Raw genomic sequence first — 21,953 nt, 5'->3', positions numbered from 1 at the left:
ATCTTCATACTTTTCTATATTTTTTCAATTTTATGCAATGATGATCCTTTTCTTTTATGACACAAGATCTTACAACCATAGTAGGACAAATGTTGAGAAGTGGAGATGCTTAGTAGAGAGTATTATAACACAATGAAATAAGTTTTGAAAGGGAGAAGGCTGCCTCTTCTCCCCTTCACTGAGAGATTATAAAAATTGGATAATACTGGCCGGGCCCGGTGGTTCATGCCAGTAATCCCAGCACTTTGGGAGGCCGAGGCGGGTGGATCACAAGGTCAGATCGAGACAATCCTGGCTAACACAGTGAAACTCCTTCTCTACTAAAAATACAAAAAATTAGCCGGGCATGGCAGCATATGCCTGTAGTCCTAGCTACCTGGGAGGCTGAAGCAAGTGAGTCTCTTGAAACCGGGAAACGGAGGTTGCAGTGAGCTGACACCACACCACTGCACTCCAGCCTGGACAACAGAGCAAGGCTCTGTCTCAAAAAAAGAAAAAAAAAAGAAGATTGGATAATACTTCTATCTAAATGGGGTAGTACTGAATAGAAAAGGGAATAGGGCCGGGTGTGGTGGCTCATACCTACAATCTCAGCACTTTGGGAGGCCAAGGTGAGTGGATCACCTGAGGTCAGGAGTTTGAGACCAGCCTGGTCAACACGGTGAAACCCCATATCTACTAAAAATACAAAAATTAGCCAGGTGTGGTGGCGGGTGCTTGTAGTCCCAGCTACTCGGGAGGCTGAGGTTGCAGTGAGCCAAGATCGCACCACTGCATTCCAGCCTGGGAGGCAGAGTGAGATTCCATCTTAGAAAAAAAAGAAAAAAGAAAAGGGAATGGATAAGGTTTTTGTTTAAGTACTATGATTCTCTTCTCCCCAGTCCCATCTATTTTTTTCTTTTTTCTTTTCTTTTTTTTTTTTTAAGCTTCTCGAGTTGAGAGAGATTTGTGCCTTTGAACTCCATGGCATATTCATCCTCTAACAGCGACATAGAGGACTACAGCTCCAAATCCAATTCCAACCTGAGCCTCTCTGTGGGCTATTTCCCCTGTGAGGACACCCCCTGTGAGGACACCCCCTGTGAGGACACAACCTCCTGTGAAGACGCAACTTCCAAGGATCCTTCCATCCACTTTCTCCCTCCCATCCAAGGGGCATGGGGGACTGAAAGGATAAGGAGATGCATGAAGAGACAAGACCAAATTCAGGATGAACCAGAGCAGTTTTGCAAACTAAGCATCTTCCTAGCCTGGGACGTGGACGTCAGCTCCAACAACACAGACTCAATAGCTAATAGGCTTCTAAATGGAGACAACCAGTGGATAGATGAGTTACCAAAAGAGAGAACAAAACTGTCTGTCAGCAAACTGAATAATCTTGTGCAAGAGTTTCAGACATTTCTAGAAAATCTGAAAGATGATGAAGATGATGATGCTGTATTTCCTGAAATGACTCAGAAAGATTTCCAGCTGTCCGGCGGCTCCCCTCCGGAAATGGTTCAGGTCAGTCATCAAGAACATGATGCTTGTCAAGACCTGCCCAAGTGCAAACCACCAGAAAATAAAGATGTTATGCAGTCTCCACAGACTCCTCTAAGGCTTAAGGAACATGAGCTGGCTGAGGAGAGCAGAGATGCCTCACAGGACAGCAAGGGATAGGCCTGGGTTGAACCACAGAATCTTATCACCACTGGGAGGAGACAGGTCCTAGGGAGTCTGACATGATACCAGTGGGAGACAGATAACAAGGAAGGGAGTCAGGGTGAAGCTGTAGGGAAAAGACTGAGGAACGCTTAGGGAAACAAGAGGGTAGCAAGCAAGGAGAAGGGCTAGCAACTATGTCTCCCTCCCCACCAAAAACGTATATGTTTAGTATTAATGAGCATTGAAACTTTGCATTGACACCTGGGCTATTTTTGGTAAAAGGATGTGAGTTCCACAAATGAGTAAATGTTGACTTGGCTGCTGTCATGGTTACACCTACCTAACACATCCTTCATTTTCGTGGCAGATGATAAGCCAGGCAACTGCCAGCCAAAGGACAAGTGCTCCAGAGATCTCCTCAATCCTGTCAGAGCAGCCGGAGAAGGATGACACTCCTTCCCACACACAGGACCAGTGCTGCCTGAACTTTGGGTGGGCCTTCAGCTGGCTGAGTCAGCGTATCCTCTCCCCTCTGCTGAGGAGAGATCACCCTGTGAAGGCCACCAAGAGTCCCCATCGGCCAGCACCAAGGAAAGGACTCTTTCACAGAGGCAAGAGAATTCAACCTCAAGAAACTCTTGAATTAGGACATCCCATACAGACAGATTTTTAAACTTTTTGGAAAGTTTAAGATATTCCATAATGAGGATTCCATTAATAATCCCCACCAGTTTATTTTTTCCTCAATAAACAAAATAAATGCTCTTGTTACCCCATGTCTTCCTCTTCCAGCATACCATCTTGACTCACATTTCAAGCATATGTGGGCCAGGCGCGGTGGCTCACACCTGCAATCCCAGCGCTTTGGGAGGCTGAGGCAGGTGGATCACCTGAGGTCAGGAGTTTGAGACCAGCCAGGCCAACATGGCAAAACCCCATCTCTACTAAAAATACAAAAATTAGCTTGGCGTGGTGGTGGACGCCTATAATCCCAGCTGCTCAGGAGGCTGAGGCAGGAGAATCACTTTAACCTGGGGGCAGAGGTTGCACTGAGCCAAGATCACGCCACTTCACTCCAGCCTAGGCAAAAGAGCGAAACTCTGTCTCAAAAAAAATAAATAAATAAAATAAAAAATTAAAATTAAAGAAAATTTTTAAAAAAGAAAAGAAAGTATATCTGTTGTCTAGGAGAAAAATTTATTCTCAGGAAATTTTAAGTAGTATTATGCTTCCTAAACTGAAGTATTGTTTTTCTCTCCTCTCACCCATTCTTACTCTATTTTACCCTAGTTTATCTATTTTATGTGTTTTAACCTATTTTATCATTAACCCAAATCCCAATTTTCAGTAGGCAGCAGCGTGACCCATCAGATTTCCACAGTGGCAGGATGATTTGGGTTGAACTTGCAGGGCTTGAGCGAGTGGCAGTGGGTAGTAAGTCACTGAGGAAATTAATTTTCATTTCAGGAGCTCGGACAGCAGTTCTGATACTCCCCAGAGACCTGACGGGTTCTAGCATGTGTTGCCTTGACTATAGTAGTGGCCCACTTAGGAGCAATGTGAGGACTGTGAACACTACTTCACCACTCTAAGTCTAGCTGTCCTCATTCAAAAGATGTGGAAGATAATAATACATACTTCACAGGGTTAGTGTGAGAGTTTATGAGGTAACACAAGCACTTAATAAATATTATTACTGTTGTTGCAAGTAGACATTCTACTGAGGAACTCTCCAGACAACTTGTTCAAGGGATATCTAAGAATGAGAGTTAATTAAGAGTCAATTCTCGTTGCAACATTTCCCACACAGAGCAGTATTTACCAAAAGTTCAGGGTTTTCAGCAAATCTTAACCAAGTCCTCTCCCAACCCATTCCATTCTGCCCTCTGAAACTCCTTTGCAATTGTCATTGAACGTTCCACTAAATGTCAACTTCTTTGAGGAAGGCTGCCCTCAGCCTTCTTGTCCTGACTCTTACCTCCCCAGCATCTCTACCATCCTCTTCATTCAACCACAGGTTCACTCAACATCCTCCTTCTTCTACTGGCACTACCATCCTGTGTGACCTTCAGAGTTCATGTGGCAAAGCATATGACTCCTCAGTTTCAAATTCCTTCCTTTCCTCAATTTCAATTCCCTATCCCTCTCCTTCCTCTCTTCTTCCTTCCTTCTACAAATATTTAGCAAATAGGAGTACCAGATACTTTTCTAGCTTGCAAAAAAAAAAAAAAAAACCCCTCACTCTTTAGGCTCAAGCAACTTATTTAAGACATAAAGTCAGGCAAACATATGATTATAAAGGGTGTGAGTGATAATGCTCTGTAGTGAGTAAATACTGAGTTCTAATGAAAAAAATAACCCATTCAGCATGGGGAGGTTGGTTGTAAAAGGTTTCCTATATGAGATTCTTTGAGTTATAAATGAGATTATTTAAGGTGGAGGACTTTAACTGACTTTAATTAGTGTGGAATGGAGGTATGAGATCTTGACTGGTTAATAATGCATGTGAAAGACGGTGTGGTGAATATGGCCCAGGAAAGGCAGTACAGTAGGAGGGAGGAGATAAAAAAAAAAAAATAGGGGCCTTTTAGGAATATACACTCAAGGTCACACCCTGAGACCTCTCACTTCTTCTGCCTCCCTGAGAACACCTGCCTAACCCACAACTCACTTGAACACACTCCTCCACCTTTGCCTGCTCTTTGACTTCACCAAGATTTGGAGTCCTATCACCACACCCGTTCCCCAACTTCCATCCACTTCTGTCTAGATCCAACCCATATGCCTCCTTCCCAAACTTGGCATGTCTACCACATCTAGTAACATCTGCCACACCTTGCCCTTCTCTTCTCCCAAATCTTAAAATCTATACTTACCAAGTTCCCCAAGGGAACCCTCTTGCTCCTCACTGCAGCCAACACACAAAACCATAGCGATTTCCCTCTGCATTCCCTGACTGTCTGGGAAACTCTTCCTTAAAGATCCTGCTCTAGAGTTACTGTGGGACAATATTGATCCCTCAGGAAAAGGATCATGACCCTCCTTTAGCTGCCCCCTAGTCCCTACCCTGCCACTTTCTTGCCACGACCTGTACTTTTCAGTCCTCTTTATAGATCTATTTTACCTGTAGACTGTGAGCTCTCAAGGGCAAGTACCAGGTCTTAGTTCCTTTTTATTGCAAATCCTAATACAGTGTGCCAGGTGCAGTGGCTCACGCCTATAATCCCAGCACTTTGAGAGGCCAAGGTGGGTAGATCACTTGAGGTCAGGAGTTTGAAACCAGTCTGGGCAATATGGTGAAATGTTGTCTCTACTAAAAATACAAAAATTAGCCATGTGTGGTGGCAGGTGCCTGTAATCCCAGACACCTGGGAGGCTGAGGCAGGAGGATCATTTGTACCCAGGAGGCAGAGGCTACAGTGAGCTGAGATAGCACCATTGCACTCCAGCCTGGGCGACGGAACGAGACTCTGTCTCAAAAAAAAACAACAACAGAAAAACAAAATCCTAACACGGTGTTTAGTACTGAGTAACCTAGCTCTCTGACTTTATGTAATTCTTTGTATGTTCTTAATACATCCTGTCTATATAATTTTTAAAAAGTTAAATACAACAGCTTAAAGAGTTGCTATTCTTTAAGTCAAAAGTGACTGGACAGGTCAGAAATAGGAATGAAAAGGGAGGCAGACAAGAAGAGAACATGGCCATCAAGTAGAAGTCAAGTGAGATGGCAACCTATCAATTGAGAAATCTATTAAGACTAAAGGAATTCAGAAACTAAATTGAAAATTTAATTCAACAAATATGCCTGGAGCCTTATTGTTGCTTTAGACTAGACACTGTGATAGGCCTGAAAGAAAGATGACATCTCTTACTCTCAAGAGACTTGCAACCAGTTTTATTATTTTAATTCTTACTCTAGTAATTAAGATCTAAGAAAAACTCCACCAAAATACTTTAGAAGACTGTCTACACAGAATAAGATGCACTGTTCTTTAGTAAGATTTCTGACAAACTTGTGTTTATTCATCAGTGTTTTATAAACCTGCTTGGCAGGTATGAACCTGTCCCTAAAATTTAAGCAATGTGCTTTGCAAGCCTTTACAATAAAGTAAGCCTTCCATACCCTTTGAGGTTGAGTGTCATGCTATATACTAGAAAGCAGAACAAAGTATTTTAAAATAGGAAATATCTCAGTATCTCTTCATTATAGTTTCAAATATGTTATCAGCCAGGCACAGTGGTTCATGCCTGTAATCTCAGCACTTTGGGAGGCCAAGGCTCAAGGATCACTTGAGCCCTGGAGATTGAGACTAGCAAATTCACGGCTCAAGAGGATGCATGGGTACAAGTCTAACTGGCCACAAGAACAGTGTCTAAATTCCTCTTATGAAACAAAAGAAAAATAAAGCAAATTATAAACGATTTCCTAGAGAGTGCTAAAGTCCTTACTCCAATAATAAAGAACAATTTTGTTGACTTAAAAGGAACAGTTAATTGCTTCAAAAATATATCTCCTCATTATAAATTGCGAGTGGGAGAACTTATACAGCATACAGGACAATCTCCAATTTCAAGATGGATGGGTGGGTTTTATATTGCAATGCCTGGAGTCAATCTTTTCCTGCCACCTACTAATACCTCAGACAAATAGAACAACGCTGTGCTTTCAGAAGTGAAATAAGATCTTACTCAGATAACACTCACTGAGTGAGCCAGTCATGAGCAGAATGAGTAAAAAGCCTCAGGATAAATTCCCCCAAAGGATTATTAGCCTAGATCAAGAAGTACCAAGACAAAACAATTTCTGCTTTATCCCACCTTTCAAAGGAATTCCATGGTTTTAATGCCCATTTGATTTCAATATAATATGCTTTATAAAGAACTACTTCTAAGACATTTTCAAATGGTATGGTATACACCATAGCTTTTCAGATTGTGGCATTGAAAGAAAATTCATCTCATTACTACTCAATTCTCTCAGTCCAAAAGAAAATCAGAATGGCAATTTATTTAGTTTTCCCTCATCTGCATCAGTAAAGATTAATTTAAGTACAAATCTCTAAAAGAAAGAGCTCTTACCCTAGGGTAGAGGTTTCCTGCATATCCACTCAGAAAGGAAAAGAAAACCCTTCAAACATCTTCATAGTTAATGTGTGTTTGGATAGTTGTTTTCAAGTTTCACTTTCATCGATCCTTCTGTCATGCATCTTTGGGGCCAAGATTTTCCTCAAGCAGGGCATGGGGATGGAAAGGAGAATTTTTCTTCATTAAAATGACTTTAGAAATCAAGTTAGTACCATATTTCAACCAGCAATTTAATAATTGATTCATATAAGGATCAAAAATAGATGCTAAAACCATTGAGTGAATCACTGTCAGGGAAAAAACATGCACATGGTCTCTAAGATTACCCCACAGGTGCCTTCTTAGTCATCAAGAGGATTAGGCACCTTTACAATGGAGAGGTCTGGTCAACACCAACTTAGCCAAATGATTAAACTTAACCTAGCTAATATCATACACCTTCTGAAGAGAAGCAATGTACACTTGCTAGCAATGTTTAATTTGAATCTAATTATGAGGACACCAACAGTTAGATGAATCTAGACTATAGCACATTTTACCAGACAACTGTCTTTGACTTTTAAAACGTGTTAACATCATAAAACACAAAATAAGAAAACACAAAAAAGACAGGGAGACAAGAGAGCTCATAAAAGAGATGAAAGAAACATGACAACTAATTGCTCTTTGTAATTTTTTTTTTTTTTTTTGAGACAGAGTCTTGTTCTGTTGCCCAGGCTGGAGTGTAGCGGCGCAATCTCAGCTCACCTCAAGCTCCACCTCCTGGGTTCATGCCATTCTCCTGCCTCAGCCTCCTGAGTAGCTGGGACTACAGGACCTGCCACCACACCTGGCTAATTTTTTGTATTTTTAGTAGAGACGGGGTTTCTCCATGTTGGTCAGGCTGGTCTCAAACTCCTGACCTCAGGTGATCCACCCACCTCGGCCTCCCAAAGTGTTGGGATTACAGGCGTGAGCCATTTTCGATGAAATCTTTGATCAAAACCAAAAGCAAAACAAAAACTACGGTAAAGGGCATTTCTTTTTCTGAATGTGGACTGTACATTAGATAATATGATTGAATATTTGCTGGGCATAATGAGAATATAATGTCTATGTAGGAGAATGTCCTCAGTTCTTAGGAAATTTAGACTGAAATATTTAAGGATGGAAGTGTCATGATATCTGCAACTTACTTTCAATTTGTCCAGGAAAAAAGAGAGAGAGAAAATGAGAAAGTAAAGATGGGGAAAATATAAAGAAAAGCTCAGTAAGTAGGTAGCATAGATCTCTATTAAAGTATTACATCTGCTATATTTGTATGACAGTAATAGCTTATGAGGTATATATATATATGTATGTGTGTGTATATATATATTTAAAACATTAAACATTTACTCTAAACAAAACTTAGATAATAATTTGATTTCTCAAGTGATATAAACTGGGCAAATTCTTTAATCCGGATTCATTCATTGATCCTGGCACCTGCCTTTGGGTTCACAGCTGGCTGAAAAGAATTTTCAGTCTCATAGATTGATAAATAGTCATCCTTCAAGTCCTAACTATAAAAAGCCAAACTGGTTCAGTTGAAAGCAGACTAGCATCTAGGTAATTTTCCAGAACATGTAAGATTTCAGGAGTTTATCTAGCTTTGCTGAGATTAAAAAGAATAATTTTTGCCAAATGGAGAGGTAGGTCCTCTGTCCTTTGAAATGTTTGCAAGTTTCAAAGCCTGAATATCTCATGTTTACCTTCAAAACACAGTACATTTCTGTTTCTCACAAATCAAGAACAGCCTGACACTTATAATACTAATAATTTCTTCAAATTGTTTTGACGTTTTCTTTTATTTTGAGCAGTGACAGATTGTTCTACTTCTTCTAACCTAACAAGAACAGGCATAGTCACCATATAATGTATTGTGCATTCTGGGGGACTTCTGAGAGTGAGAGTGTGCTCTATACAGTCTTTTGTTGTTGTTGAGACAGAGTCTCACTCTGTTGCCTAGGCTGGGGTGCAGTGGCACAATCTCTGCTCACCGCAACCTCCACCTCCTGGGTTCAAGTAATTCTCATGCCTCAGTATCCCAAGTAGCTGGGACTACAGGCATACGCAACCACACAGGCTAATTTTTATATTTTTAGTAAAGACAGGGTTTCACCATGTTGGCCAAGCTGGTCTCAAAATCATGGCCTCAAGGAACTGGCTTTTTGAAAAGATTAACAAAATAGATAGACAGTTAGCCAGACTAATAAAGAAGAAAAGAGAGAACAATCAAATAGATACAATAAAAAATGATAAAGGGGATATCGCCACTGATCCCACAAAAATACAAACTACCATCAGAGAATACTATAAACACCTCTACGCAAATAAACTAGAAAATCTAGAAGAAATGGATGAATTCCTGGATGCTTACACCCTCCCAAGACTAAACCAGGAAGAAGTCAAATCCCTGAATAGACCAATAACAAGTTTTAAAATTGAGGCAGTAATTAATAGCCTACCAACCAAAAATGCCCAGGACCAGATGGATTCACAGCCAAATTCTACCAAAGGTACAAAGAGGAGCTGGCACCATCCCTTCTGAAACTATTCCAAACAATAGAAAATGAGGGACTCCTCCCTGATTCATTTTATGAGGCCAGCATCATCCTGATACCAAAACCTGGTGGAGACACACACACAAACACACACACACACACACACACACACACAAAATTCAGGCCAATATCCCTGATGCACATCAATGCAAAAATCCTCATAAAATACTGGCAAACCAAATCCAGCAGCAAATCAAAAGCTTATCCTCCATGATGCAGTTGGCTTCATCCCTGGGATGCAAGGCTGGTTTAACACATGCAAATCAATAAACATAATCCATCACTTAAACAGAACCAATGACAAAAGCCACACGATTATCTCAATAGATACAGAAAAGGCCTTCAATAAAATTCAACACCACTTCATACTAAAAAGTCTCAACAAAGTAGGTATTGATGGAACATATCTCAAAATAGTAAGAGCTATTTATGACAAATCCATAGCCAGTATCATACTGAATGGGCAAAAGATGGAAGCATTCCCTTTGAAAACTGGCACAAGACAAGGATGCCCTCTCTTACCACTCCTATTCAACACAATACTGGAAGTTCTGGCCAGAGCAATCAGGCAAGGGAAAGAAATAAAGGATATTCAAATAGGAAAAGAGGAAGTCAAAATGTCTCTGTGTGCAGATGACATTACTGCATATTTAGAAAACCCCATCGTCTCAGGCCAAAAACTCCTCAAGGTAGTAAACAATTTCAGCAAAGTCTCAGGATGCAAATCAATGTACAAAAACCACAAGCATTCCTGTACACCAAAAATAGACAAGTGGAAAACCAAATCATGAGTGAACTCTCATTCACAATTGCTAAAAAGAAAATAAAATACCTAGGAATACAACTTACAAGGGACATGAAGGACCTCTTCAAGGAGAACTACAAACCACTGCTCAAGGAAATAAGAGAGGGCACAAACAAATAGAAAAAAAAATCCATGCTCATAGATAGGAAGAATCAGTATCATGAAAATGGCCATGGGGCATAACTGAACAAAAGGCAGCAGAAACTTCTGCAGACTTAAACATACCTATCTGACAGCTTTGAAGAGAGTAGTGGTTCTCCCAGCATGGAGTTTGCAATCTGAGAACGGACAGACTGCCACCTCAAGTTGGTCCCTGGCCCCCGAGTAGCCTAACTGGGAGCCACCTCCCAGTAGGGGCTGACCGACACCTCATACGGCCGGGTGCCCCTCTGAGGTGAAGCTTCCAGAGGAACAATTAGGCAGCAACATTTGCCATTCTGCAATATTTGTGGTTCTGCAGCCTCTGCTGGTGATACCCAGGCAAACAGGGTCTGGAGTGGACCTCCAGCAAACTCCAACAGACCTGCAGCTGAGGGTCCTGACTGTTAGAAGGAAAACTAACAAATAGAAAGGACACCCACACCAAAACCCCATCTGTACGTCACCATCATCAAAGACCAAAGGTAGATAAAACCACAAAGATGGGGAGAAACCAGAGCATAAAAGCTGAAAATTCTAAAAATCAGAGTGCCTCTTCTCCTCCAAAGGAATGCAGCTCCTCACCAGCAACGGAACAAAGCTGGATGGAGAATGATTTCCACGAGTTGAGAGAAGAAGACTTCAGATGATCAGTAATAACAAACTTCTCCGAGCTAAAAGAGGATGTTTGAACCCATTGCAAACAAGCTAAAAACGTTGAAAAAAGATTAGATGAATGGTTAACTAGAATAAACAGCATAGAGAAGACCTTAAATGACATGATGGGGTGAAAACCCTGGCACAAGAACTACATGATGTGTGCACAAGCTACAGTAGTCAATTCGATCAACTGGAAAAAAGGGTATCAGTGACTGAAGATCAAATGAATGAAATGAAGCAAGAAGAGAAGTTTAGAGAACAAAGAGTAGAAAGAAATGACCAAAGCCTCCAAGAAATATGGGACTTTGTGAAAAGACCAAATCTACATCTCATTGGTGTACCTGAAAGTGATGGGGAGAATGGAACCAAGTTGGAAAACACTCTTCAGGATATTATCCAGGAGAACCTTCCCCAACCTAGCAAGGCAGGCCAACATTCAAATTCAGGAAATACAGAGAATGCCACAAAGATACTCCTTGAGAAGAGCAACTCCAAGACACATAATTGTCAGATTCACCAAAGTTGAACTGAAGGAAAAAATGTTAAGGGCAGCCAGAGAGAAAGGTCGGGTTACCCACAAAGGGAAGCCCATCAGACTAACAGCAGATCTCTCGGTAGAAACTCTACAAGCCAGAAGAGAGTGGGAGCCAATATTCAACACTCTTAAATAAAAGAATTTTCAACCCAGAATTTCATATCCCGCCAAACTAAGCTTCATAAGTGAAGGAGAAAGAAAATCCTTTACAGACAAGCAAATGTTGAGAGATTTTATCACCACCAGGCGTGTCTTAAAAGAGCTCCTGAAGGAAGCACTAAACATGGAGAGGAACAACTGACACCAGCCACTGCAAAAACATGCCAAATTTTAAAGTCCATCGATGCTAGGAAGAAACTGCATCAACTAATGGGCAAAATAACCAGCTAACATCATAATGACAGGATCAAATTTACATGTAACAATATTAACCATAAATGTAAATGGGCTAAATGCTCCATTTAAAAGACACAGACTGGCAAATTGGATAAAGAGTCAAGACCCATCAGTGTGCTGTATTCAGGAGACCCATCTCATGTGCAGAGACACACATAGGCTCAAAATAAAGGGATGGAGGAAGATCTACCAAGCAAATGGAAAACAAAAAAAAGCAGGGATTGCAATCCTAGTCTCTGATAAAACAGACTTGAAACCAACAAGGATCAGAAGAGACAAAGAAGGCCATTACATAATGGTAAAGGGATCAATTCAACAAGAAGAGCTAACTATCCTAAATATATATGCAGCCAATAGAGGAGCACCCAGATTCATAAACCAAGTCCTGAGAGATCTACAAAGAGACTTAGACTTCCACACAATAATAGTGGGAGACTTTAACACCCCACTGTCATCATTAGACAGATCAACAAGACAGAAAGTTAACACGAATATCCAGGAATTGAACTCAGCTTTGTACCAAGTGGACCTAATAGACATCTACAGAACTCTCCACCCCACATTAACAGTATATACATTCCTCTCAGCATCACATCACACTTATTCCAAAATTGACTGCATAGTTGGAAGTAAAGCACTCCTCAGCAAATGTAAACAGAAATTATAACAAACTGTCTCTCAAACCACAGTGCAATCAAACTAGAACTCAGGATTAAGACACTCACTCAAACCGCTCAACTACGTGGAAACTGAACAACCTGCTCCTGAATGACTATTGGGTACATAATGAAATGAAGGCAGAAATAAAGATGCTCTTTGAAACCAATGAGAACAAAGATACAACACACCAGAGTCTCTGGGACACATTTAAAGTGCTATGTAGAAGGAAATTTATAGCACTAAATGCCCACAAGAGAGAGCAGGAAAGATCTAAAATTGACACCCTAACATCACAATTAAAAGAACTAGAGAAGCAAGAGCAAACACATTCAAAAGCTAGCAGAAGACAAGAAATAACTAAAAGCAGAACAGAACTGAAGGTGATAGAGACAAAAAAAAAACCCTCCAAAAAATCAATGAATCCAGGAGCTGGTTTTTTGAAAAGATCAACAAAATTGATACACCGCTAGCAAGACTAATAAAGAAGAAAACAGAGAAGAATCAAACAGATGCAATAAAAAATGATAAAGGAGATATCACCACCGACCTCACAGAGATACAAACTACCATCAGAGAATACTATAAACACCTCTATGCAAATAAACTAGAAAATCTAAAAGAAATGGATAAATTCCTGGACACATACACCCTCCCAAGACTAAACCAGTAAGAAGGTGAATCTCTGAATAGACCAATAAGAGGCTCTGAAATTGAGGCAGTAATTAATAGCCTACCAACCAAAAAAGTCCAGGACCAGACACATTCACAGTCGAATTCTACCAGAGGTACAATGAGGAGCAGGTACCATGCCTTCTGAAACTATTCCAATCAACAGAAAAAGAGGGAATCCTCCCTAACTCATTTTATGAGGCCAGCATCATCCTGATACCAAAGCCCGGCAGAGACACAACAAAAAAAGAGAATTTTAGACCAATATTCCTGATGAACATCGATGCAAAAATCCTCAATAAAATACTGGCAAACCAAATCCAGCAGCACATCAGAAAGCTTATCCACCATGATCAAGTGGGCTTCATCCCTGGGATGCAAGGCTGGTTCAAAATACACAAATCAATAAACATAATCCGGCATATAAACAGAACCAAAGACAGAAACCACATGATTATCTCAATAGATGCAGAAAAAGCCTTTGACAAAATTCAGCAGCCCGTCATGCTAAAAAGTTCAATAAATTCGGTGTTGATGGGACATATCTCAAAATAACAAGAGCTATTTATGACAAACCCACAGCCAATATCATACTGAATGGGCAAAAACTGGAAGCATTCCCTTTGAAAACTGGCACAAGACAGGGATGCCCTCTCTCACCACTCCTATTCAACATAGTGTTGGGAGTTCTGACCAGGACAATCAGGCAAGAGAAAGAAATAAAGGATATTCAGTTAGGAAAACAGGAAGTCAAATTGTCCCTGTTTGCAGAAGACATGATTGTATATTTAGAAAACCCCATTGTCTCAGCCCAAAATCTCATTAAGCTGATAAGCAACTTCAGCAAAGTCTCAGGATACAAAATCAATGTGCAAAAATCACAAGCATTCTTATACACCAGTAACAGACAAACAGAGAGCCAAATCATGAATGAACTCCCATTCACAATAGCTTCAAAGAGAATAAAATACCTAGGAATCCAACTTACAAGGGATGTAAAGGACCTTGTCAAGGAGAACTACAAACCACTGCTCAGTGAAATAAAAGAGGACACAAACAAATGGAAGAACATACCATGCTCATGGATAGGAAGAATCAATATTGTGAAAATGGCCACACTGCCTAAGGTAATTTATAGATTCAATGCCATCCCCATTAAACTACAGATGACTTTTGTTACAGAATTGGAAAAAACTGCTTTAAAGTTCATGTGGAACCAAAAAAGACCCTGCATTGCTAAGACAATCCTAAGCCAAAAGAACAAAGCTGGAGGCATCACACTATCTGACTTTAAACTATACTACAAGGCTACAGTAACCAAAAGAGCATGGTACTGGTACCAAAACAGAGATATAGACCAATGGAACAGAACAGAGCCCTCAGAAATAATACCACACATCTACAGCCATCTGATCTTTGACAAACCTGACAAAATCAAGAAATGGGGAAAGGATTCCCTATTTAATAAACAGTGCTGGGAAAATTGGCTAGCCATAAGTAGAAAGCTGAAACTGGATCCCTTCCTTACTCCTATACGAAAATTAATTCAAGATGGATTAGAGACTTAAATGTTTGACCTAAAACCATAAAAACCCTAGAAGAAAACCTAGGCAATACCATTCAGGACATGGGCATGGGCAAGGACTTCATGTCTAAAACACCAAAAGCAACGGCAACAAAAGCCAAAATTGACAACTGGGATCTAATTAAACTAAAGAGCTTCTGCACAGCAAAAGAAACTACCATCAGAGTGAACAGGCAACCTACAGAATGGGAGAACATTTTTGCAATCTTCTCATCTGACAAAGGGCTAATATCCAGAACCTACAAAGAACTCAAACAAATTTACAAAAAAAAAACAAACAACCCCATCAAAAAGTGGGCAAAGGATATGAACAGACACTTCTCAAAAGAAGACATTCATATAGCCAACAGACACATGAAAAAATGCTCATCATCACTGTCCATCAGAGAAATGCAAATCAAAACCACAATGAGATACCATCTCATACCAGTTAGAATGGCGATCATCAAAAAGTCAGGAAACAACAGGTGCTGGAGAGGATGTGGAGAAATAGGAACACTTTTACACTGTTGGTGGGATTGTAAACTAGTTCAACCATTTTGGAAAACAGTATGGCGATTCCTAAAGGATCTAGAACTAGAAGTACCATATGACCCAGCCATCCCATTACTGGGTATATACCCAAAGGATTATAAATCATGCTGCTATAAAGACACATGCACACGTATGTTTATTGCGGCACTATTCACAATAGCAAAGACTTGGAATCAACCCAAATGTCCATCAGTGACAGATTGGATTAAGAAAATGTGGCACATATGTAACACGGAATACTATGCAGCCGTAAAAAAGGATGAGTTTGTGTCCTTTGCAGGGACATGGATGCAGCTAGAAACCATCATTCTCAGCAAACTATCGCGAGAACAGAAAACCAAACACCGCATATTCTCACTCATAGGTGGGAACTGAACAATGAGATCACTTGGACACAGGAAGGGGAACATCACACACCGGGGCCTGTCGTGGGGTTGGGGGAGGGGGAGGGATAGCATTAGAAGATATACCTAATGTAAATGATGAGTTAATGGGTGCAGCACACCAACATGGCACATCTATACATATGTAACAAACCTGTACGTTGTGCACATGTACCCTAGAACTTAAAGTATAACAATAAAAAAAAAAGAATATGTGGCACATATATGCCATGGAACACTAGCCATAAAAAAGAATGAGTTTAGGTACTTTGCAGGGACATGGATGAGGCTTGAAACCATCAGCCTCAGCAAACTAACACAGAAACAGGAAACCAAACATTGCATGTTCTCACTCATAATTTGGAGTTGAAGAGTGAGAACACATAGACACAGGGACATGAACATCACACACCGGGGCCTTCATGGAGTGGGGGGGTGAACAGGGAGGGAAAGCATTAAAACAAATACCTAATACATGTGGGGTTTAAAACCTAGATGATGGGTTGATAGGTGCAGCAAACCAATATGGCACATTTATTCCTATGTAACAAACCTGCATGTTCTGCACATGTATCCAAGAACCTAAAGTAAAATAATAAAAAAAGAAGAGTTAGATCTAAAATGAGTACAAAATGCCCAGAATAGTCCAGAAAGACAGCTAATGACCTTTTTCTCGAAAATATCTTAATATCACAGTACCAAATAGCCTAACTATGTCAAGCTAAGTATATAACTACTACTAAACAGTAAAGGAATTAGGTAAAAAACAAACAACGAACAAGAAAAGCTGATGGAACAGTAAGAATTTGTGTTCTGAACCTGAAATGAGAACACAGAAGATGATTAACTGTTGTATTGTACTTAGGATTCCACCACTGGTAAGGGATTACCTCAGCTCAAGGTAATAGTCACAAGAAACTCTCAGGGCTATTTCCATCTGAAAGCTGCTATAATTTCTACAGAGATAGCACATGTTATCTTCTGCCTACGGACTAAATGGATCCTGCTACAGTGGCTGTAAATTGCACATCCCTAATTTAAGTCTCCTCTTGGCTGTAGCAGCTCTGGGCTGTGATTTGACCAGAAGACTAGAACAGCTACAGTACAGAAGGAATGCAGACCCACACCCAAGAGACCCAATCTCGTTTCTTTGTTACGATGCACAGAGCCTTGAGCTACTGCTAAATAATAGATTTAAGAACTATTGAAATGCCTTTCCCCACTTCTCTACTCCTGAAGCAATGGGAAACCATGGCTCACTGAAATGATGGAGTCAGAACCCAGGTTTCCCCAAAAGACCATAACATCAAACCACACATCCACTGAATAAGCGTAAAAATTGTCTTGGACCCTCGTCCCCCTTCTTAAAAAACTGTTGAGGTTACATATCTAAAAGCCATCATAGATACTTAGGCCTCCTAATTAAATGTATAAATGCATGGAGACTTGAAAGAAAAAACACTACTTGTTCAGTTATAGAGCCAGCATGTATGTACACACACATCCACACGCCACTTATTTGATCGTTTGCTAAATGTGCAAACTCTTCCTCTGTCTACAGTTATACACTAGCATATCTGTCTCATAGAGGAAAAAAAATCAAAGTCATTGGCTGCCAATTTCCTAAGAGGTGAGGAGAAAGCAAAGCAACTGAGAATGAAAAGACTGCTATGGCTTTGACAAGATGAGCAAATAGCTTCTAACAGCCCACAAACTACAGACACACACACACACACACAGCATCTGCTTAAAGAGAGAGTTCTAAAAGCCCAACTAAATCTCTATCTGATGGTAAAAGTGAGCCCAGATATTTGGTAGGAAAAGGAGAAAGCATGAAAGAAAAAAAATGTAAAGGAAAACATTTTGTGAGTTACATGATGAAAACAAGATCATTTACATATTGTCCAAGTTATCATGAACCAATTAAGGACAAAACAAACAACATGTGACACAATTCCAAATAAGACTGCCATCCCCAAGCAGTATTTTTAGAATTTTAGTACAAATTGCCTAAAATAATGTTTAGTTCACAAAAGACAGTTAGGAGATAGGAAGCCCCAAACCCCACATAATAATGAAAGTGATAAAGACTGCAAAAAGGGTACAGAGAAAATGGTGCAAAGGATAAATCCATAGTAGATGCTTTTCTTTGGGGATGACATTATCTCAGTGGCTACAAATTGTCTACTTACAAACCACTGCACTACAGGGTGGAGTGATGATACAGGCAAGCCTGAGTGAACAGCTAACCATTCTGTCCACAGCCTTCCTTGACCTAATGAAGAGAAGACAGAGATGAAGCTGGACAAGAGGCTCCCACCTTGTGCCTGAGTCCATTCAGCCTCAAAAGTGGTATAACCAGACAGCATTCACCACTGTCATCCATGAACTCAAGGACCACTGGCACAGAGGAGAGACTAGGGTATTGCTTGCACTCTTAGGCAAATGAAATTTCATATATTTGCCAGTTACCAGAACACCTAAGACTGGAAGTATAGCCATGAGCAGTGGCTCACACTTGCAATCTCAGCACTGTGGGAGGTCAAGGTGGGAAGATCACTTGAAGACAGGAGTTCAAGACCAGCCTCAGCAATACAACAAGACTCTGTCTCTACAAAAAATTTAAAAACCAGCCGGGCATGGTGGCACATATCTGTAGTCCCAACTACTCAGGAGACTCAAGTGGGAGGATCACTTGAGCCCAGGAGCTCAAGGCTGCAGTGAGCAAGGATCGCACCATTGTACTCCAGCCTGGGCAACAAACCAAGACTGTCTTTTATTTAAAAAAAAAAAAAAAGAGGGAAAAAATAGAGTATAATGTATGAAATTACATATTTCCTTTCTGCCAATCTCAGCTCCGCATGTCCCTTTGTGAACTAAGTAAATGAGTTCAGACAACTAAGAGTGTCTTCACTGACTCACCCTGGGGAGGGATATGCCAAGGACACAGTGACAAATGTTTCCCTTCATCCTTCCTCTGAGTTTCAGTCTAAGGTGAGGCAAGTAGAAAAAATCTTTTTTTGTTAGTATTCACTACACTTAAATTAAAAACTGAAGTCTCGGCTGGGCGCGGCAGCTCATGCCGATAATCCCAGCACCTTGGGAGGCCAAGGCGGATGGATTATCTGAGGTCTGAAGTTCATAGACCAACCTGACCAACATGGAGAAACCCCATCTCTATTAAAAATACAAAATTGGCTGGGCATGGTGGCTCATGCCTGTAATCCCACCTACTTGGGAGGCTGAGGAAGGAGAGTCGCTTGAACCGGGAGGCGGAGGTTGCCGTGAGCCAAGATTGCGTCATTGCACTCCAGCCTGGGCAACAAGAGTGAAACTCCGTCTCAAAAAAAAAAACAAAAAAAACCCCGAAGTCTCATATTTTTAAAAAGTGATCTGAAAACTCTCATAAAGTATCAGATACAAATGGGTAATCTTAGTAACAAGAATGAGAAATATAATGACTATCATTTTTAGTGCCAGGTCTATGTGCCCTGAAGCATACTACTAACACTATTGTAGTCAATTGTTACAGCAAATTTTGGGGGCATCTTAGGGGTGGACATTTTACCATCCCCATTTTACAGATGTGGACGCTGACTCAGAGAGGTCATGAGACAAGAACGTGGTGGAATTGTGATCTGAATGCAGAAAGGCCTTAAGGCAAAGTCCACATGCTCACATCCCGTATTTGTTTGGGAAAATACATTTTTTTCCTAGCTCTATACTTTTAAGTTCATTCTTGACTCAAAATTCATACTTTTAGGGACTGGTTTTTCAAAACTTCCTTAAAACAAGTTAGGCTTAATGAATTTGTTCAGAAAATTCTTTGAGAGCTCCTTCTGAGCTCAGGCCTGCCTCCATTTTTCTTTCTCTATTCATTTCCCTAGACACATCAGGTCTCATAAGGTGAGTCTTCCCTGGGGCTCTTACTTTTCCAGGTTCTTGATCTGATTGTTAAGATATCCTGACAGTTTCTATGGGAATCCCCAGACACATCTCTCTTTTGGATCTATTTCCTCTTCCCCTATATAGTCCCTTCCTGTACCATGCAATTGAAACCCTTCTCTGCCAGGGCAATAAGCCCCACCACACCACTCACATATCAGAGAGGGCTTCCATCTGCCCACACCCTACAACAATAATCTACGAAAACGTCTTCATCTGATCCTGTTGAATAAGCACCTTGGAACATCACATTGAAGCAGACAAATCACTTGGCTACCTAAAGTTCAACATCATTCCAAAGTGCCACTGGATCAAAATGACTTTAGTCCCTGAACAAACAAAATACGATCATCACGAAAAGATATGCACAACACATTCATAGGAGCACTATTAGTAATACGCCCAAGCAAGAGACTACGTAAATGTCCAGCAACTGTAAAATAGGTATACAACTGAACAGTATTAGAGCAAAGACAATGCAAAAAAAGTATTGCATACAATATTGTAGATTTCACAAATATAATAAGCAAAACAAGGTAGACACAAAAGAATATTCACTGTATGATTCTATTCATAAAAACAAACTAAACAAAGGCATCACAAGGCAGGATATTGGTTGCTCCTGGAGCATGAGTTGGGGAGGGCTCTGGGGTGCTGGTAATTTTCTATTAATCAAGGTGCTGATTGCAGAAGTGTGTCCACTTTGTAACAACTATTCCATCAAGCTATCCACTTAGCGACATATGCACTTTCCTCCATGCATAAGGTCCCTCAGCAAAGAGCTGACTGAGACGGACCCTTGAGAGCATCTGGTCCATGCTCTTTGGTTGGCATAAGACCAACTGCTTCCCATGGACGTTAGGTAGCTCATGGACACAGAGGAAATTCATGAAAGGACTGGAACTGGACATCAGATCTCTTAGCTCCCCACACAGGTACCAAAGCTGTGTGACAGGATGTTCCTCTAACTTCCTTGCTTTCTGTGACTCCAGCCAAGGTTTAGAAGGAAGAGGAACACATTACTCTTACGAACGCAATCCAGGAGTTTCCAATCTTTTATTGACATCCATGCCAGGAAGAGCATCTAAACACGCTTTAGGATATGGCAAATCAGAGAAAGTCAGACAGTTCACATTCACTGGCTAGGTGACCATCAGCACGCTCCTTACCTCTCTTGTATTCTCATCCAGATCACTGAAGTGTTAACTCCTACCCTGAAAGGGTGCCATGAGGATAAGGTAATAAGTAGTGTCAGGGCCATGCCTGGCACATGGCAAGCATTCAGAAACACTATTTGTAAAATGAATATGGAATCGAATTAATCAAATGCTTGTCACTTGGTAGAAGCTCAATAAATAGTAGTTATTATTACTGAGAAAGAGAAATAGGGAGAAAGTGGGTAAATATGCTTGTGAGAAACCAACACCTCATATTCTAAGCCTACTGGGTCATTAATAGGTCAAACAGCAATTCTCACTGGTGTAGATAAGGTAGTGAAATGGTCTGTGAGGTGGAGAGTGATGAAGGACTTGAGAAGAGGGCTGTACTTTTTATTTTATGTGCTACAAGGTGTGTATTTTCCTTCTCAGTGCCAAATGAAGATTTGCTCATCGCCTGCCACACTACGTCTAAATCCTACAGCCACCTATGTTACTCTTAGAATTTACAGGTTTTAAAAGGGGGAGTGGATACAAACACTCCTAGACTTAATTAGTAGACTCAGTAGAGTCAAGTAATTCTACTTCTGGAAAAAAATTCACATACTCTAGGGGAAATTGCAGGCTTTAGAGAGGTCTGAAATGAACCATGACCAGAAGTTACTTCACTTACCTTTTTAAAAAGCAGGTTTAATACTGATTTTTTTTTCAGTTCTTCAAATCTTGGATGTATATAGCAAGCTAATCCACACAAGTTCTTTGATACTGAAAAGAAACAAATACAAAAACAAGTTAAAACTGATTTCAAATTATAGTACACCAGAAAAAATAAAAGCGGCAAACGGCTAATTATTATATAAACAAAGAACATCGAACTAGATAACACGAGTGTAATTGAAAACAACAAAACATGTGTTAAGGACTTCCTTCCATCCATCCTTTCTCTCTTATCCTCCTTCTTTCATTCTTCCCCATCCAGCACTCCACCCTTCTCTACCTTCCCTCCTCAGTTAACTGGACAACCTTAAATATTCCCTGATGACTGATTTTTTCTGCTGAAACCAAGTAGCACATGGTATGTACTCTATGAATGTTTGTTGAGTAAATGAATGAACCATGTTTTGCAATATTTTGTTGTTAAGATTTAAAAAATAAGAAATGCCCATAAT

At 40.4% G+C, this 21,953-nt stretch overlaps 1 protein-coding gene across 1 annotated transcript; it reads left to right on the top strand.

The window, feature by feature from the left end:
• Positions 1-924: 924 nt before the first annotated feature.
• C11H12orf71 (chromosome 11 C12orf71 homolog) lies at positions 925-2,420 on the top strand. The gene is made up of 2 exons (XM_025403486.1): positions 925-1,503; positions 2,012-2,420. Exons 1-2 carry the CDS (start codon positions 964-966, stop codon positions 2,315-2,317), a joined length of 846 nt encoding a protein of 281 aa, XP_025259271.1. The 5' UTR covers positions 925-963; the 3' UTR covers positions 2,318-2,420.
• Positions 2,421-21,953: the final 19,533 nt, after the last annotated feature.

The sequence above is a fragment of the Theropithecus gelada genome, chromosome 11 (genome assembly GCF_003255815.1).
Source record: "Theropithecus gelada isolate Dixy chromosome 11, Tgel_1.0, whole genome shotgun sequence".
NCBI classification, from domain to species: domain Eukaryota; kingdom Metazoa; phylum Chordata; class Mammalia; order Primates; family Cercopithecidae; genus Theropithecus; species Theropithecus gelada.
The sequence above is the reverse complement of the archived record's forward strand: the minus strand, read 5'-3'. Positions and strand labels throughout refer to the sequence as shown.

What these genes read in the sequence shown, in the direction of transcription:
- C11H12orf71 (XM_025403486.1), top strand. Translation starts at nt 964, where the DNA reads ATGGCATATTCATCCTCTAACAGCGACATAGAGGACTACAGCTCCAAA. An exon ending in CCCCTCCGGAAATGGTTCAG is followed by an intron (nt 1,504 to 2,011) that starts GTCAGTCATCAA and finishes TTTTCGTGGCAG; the next exon opens with ATGATAAGCCAGGCAACTGC.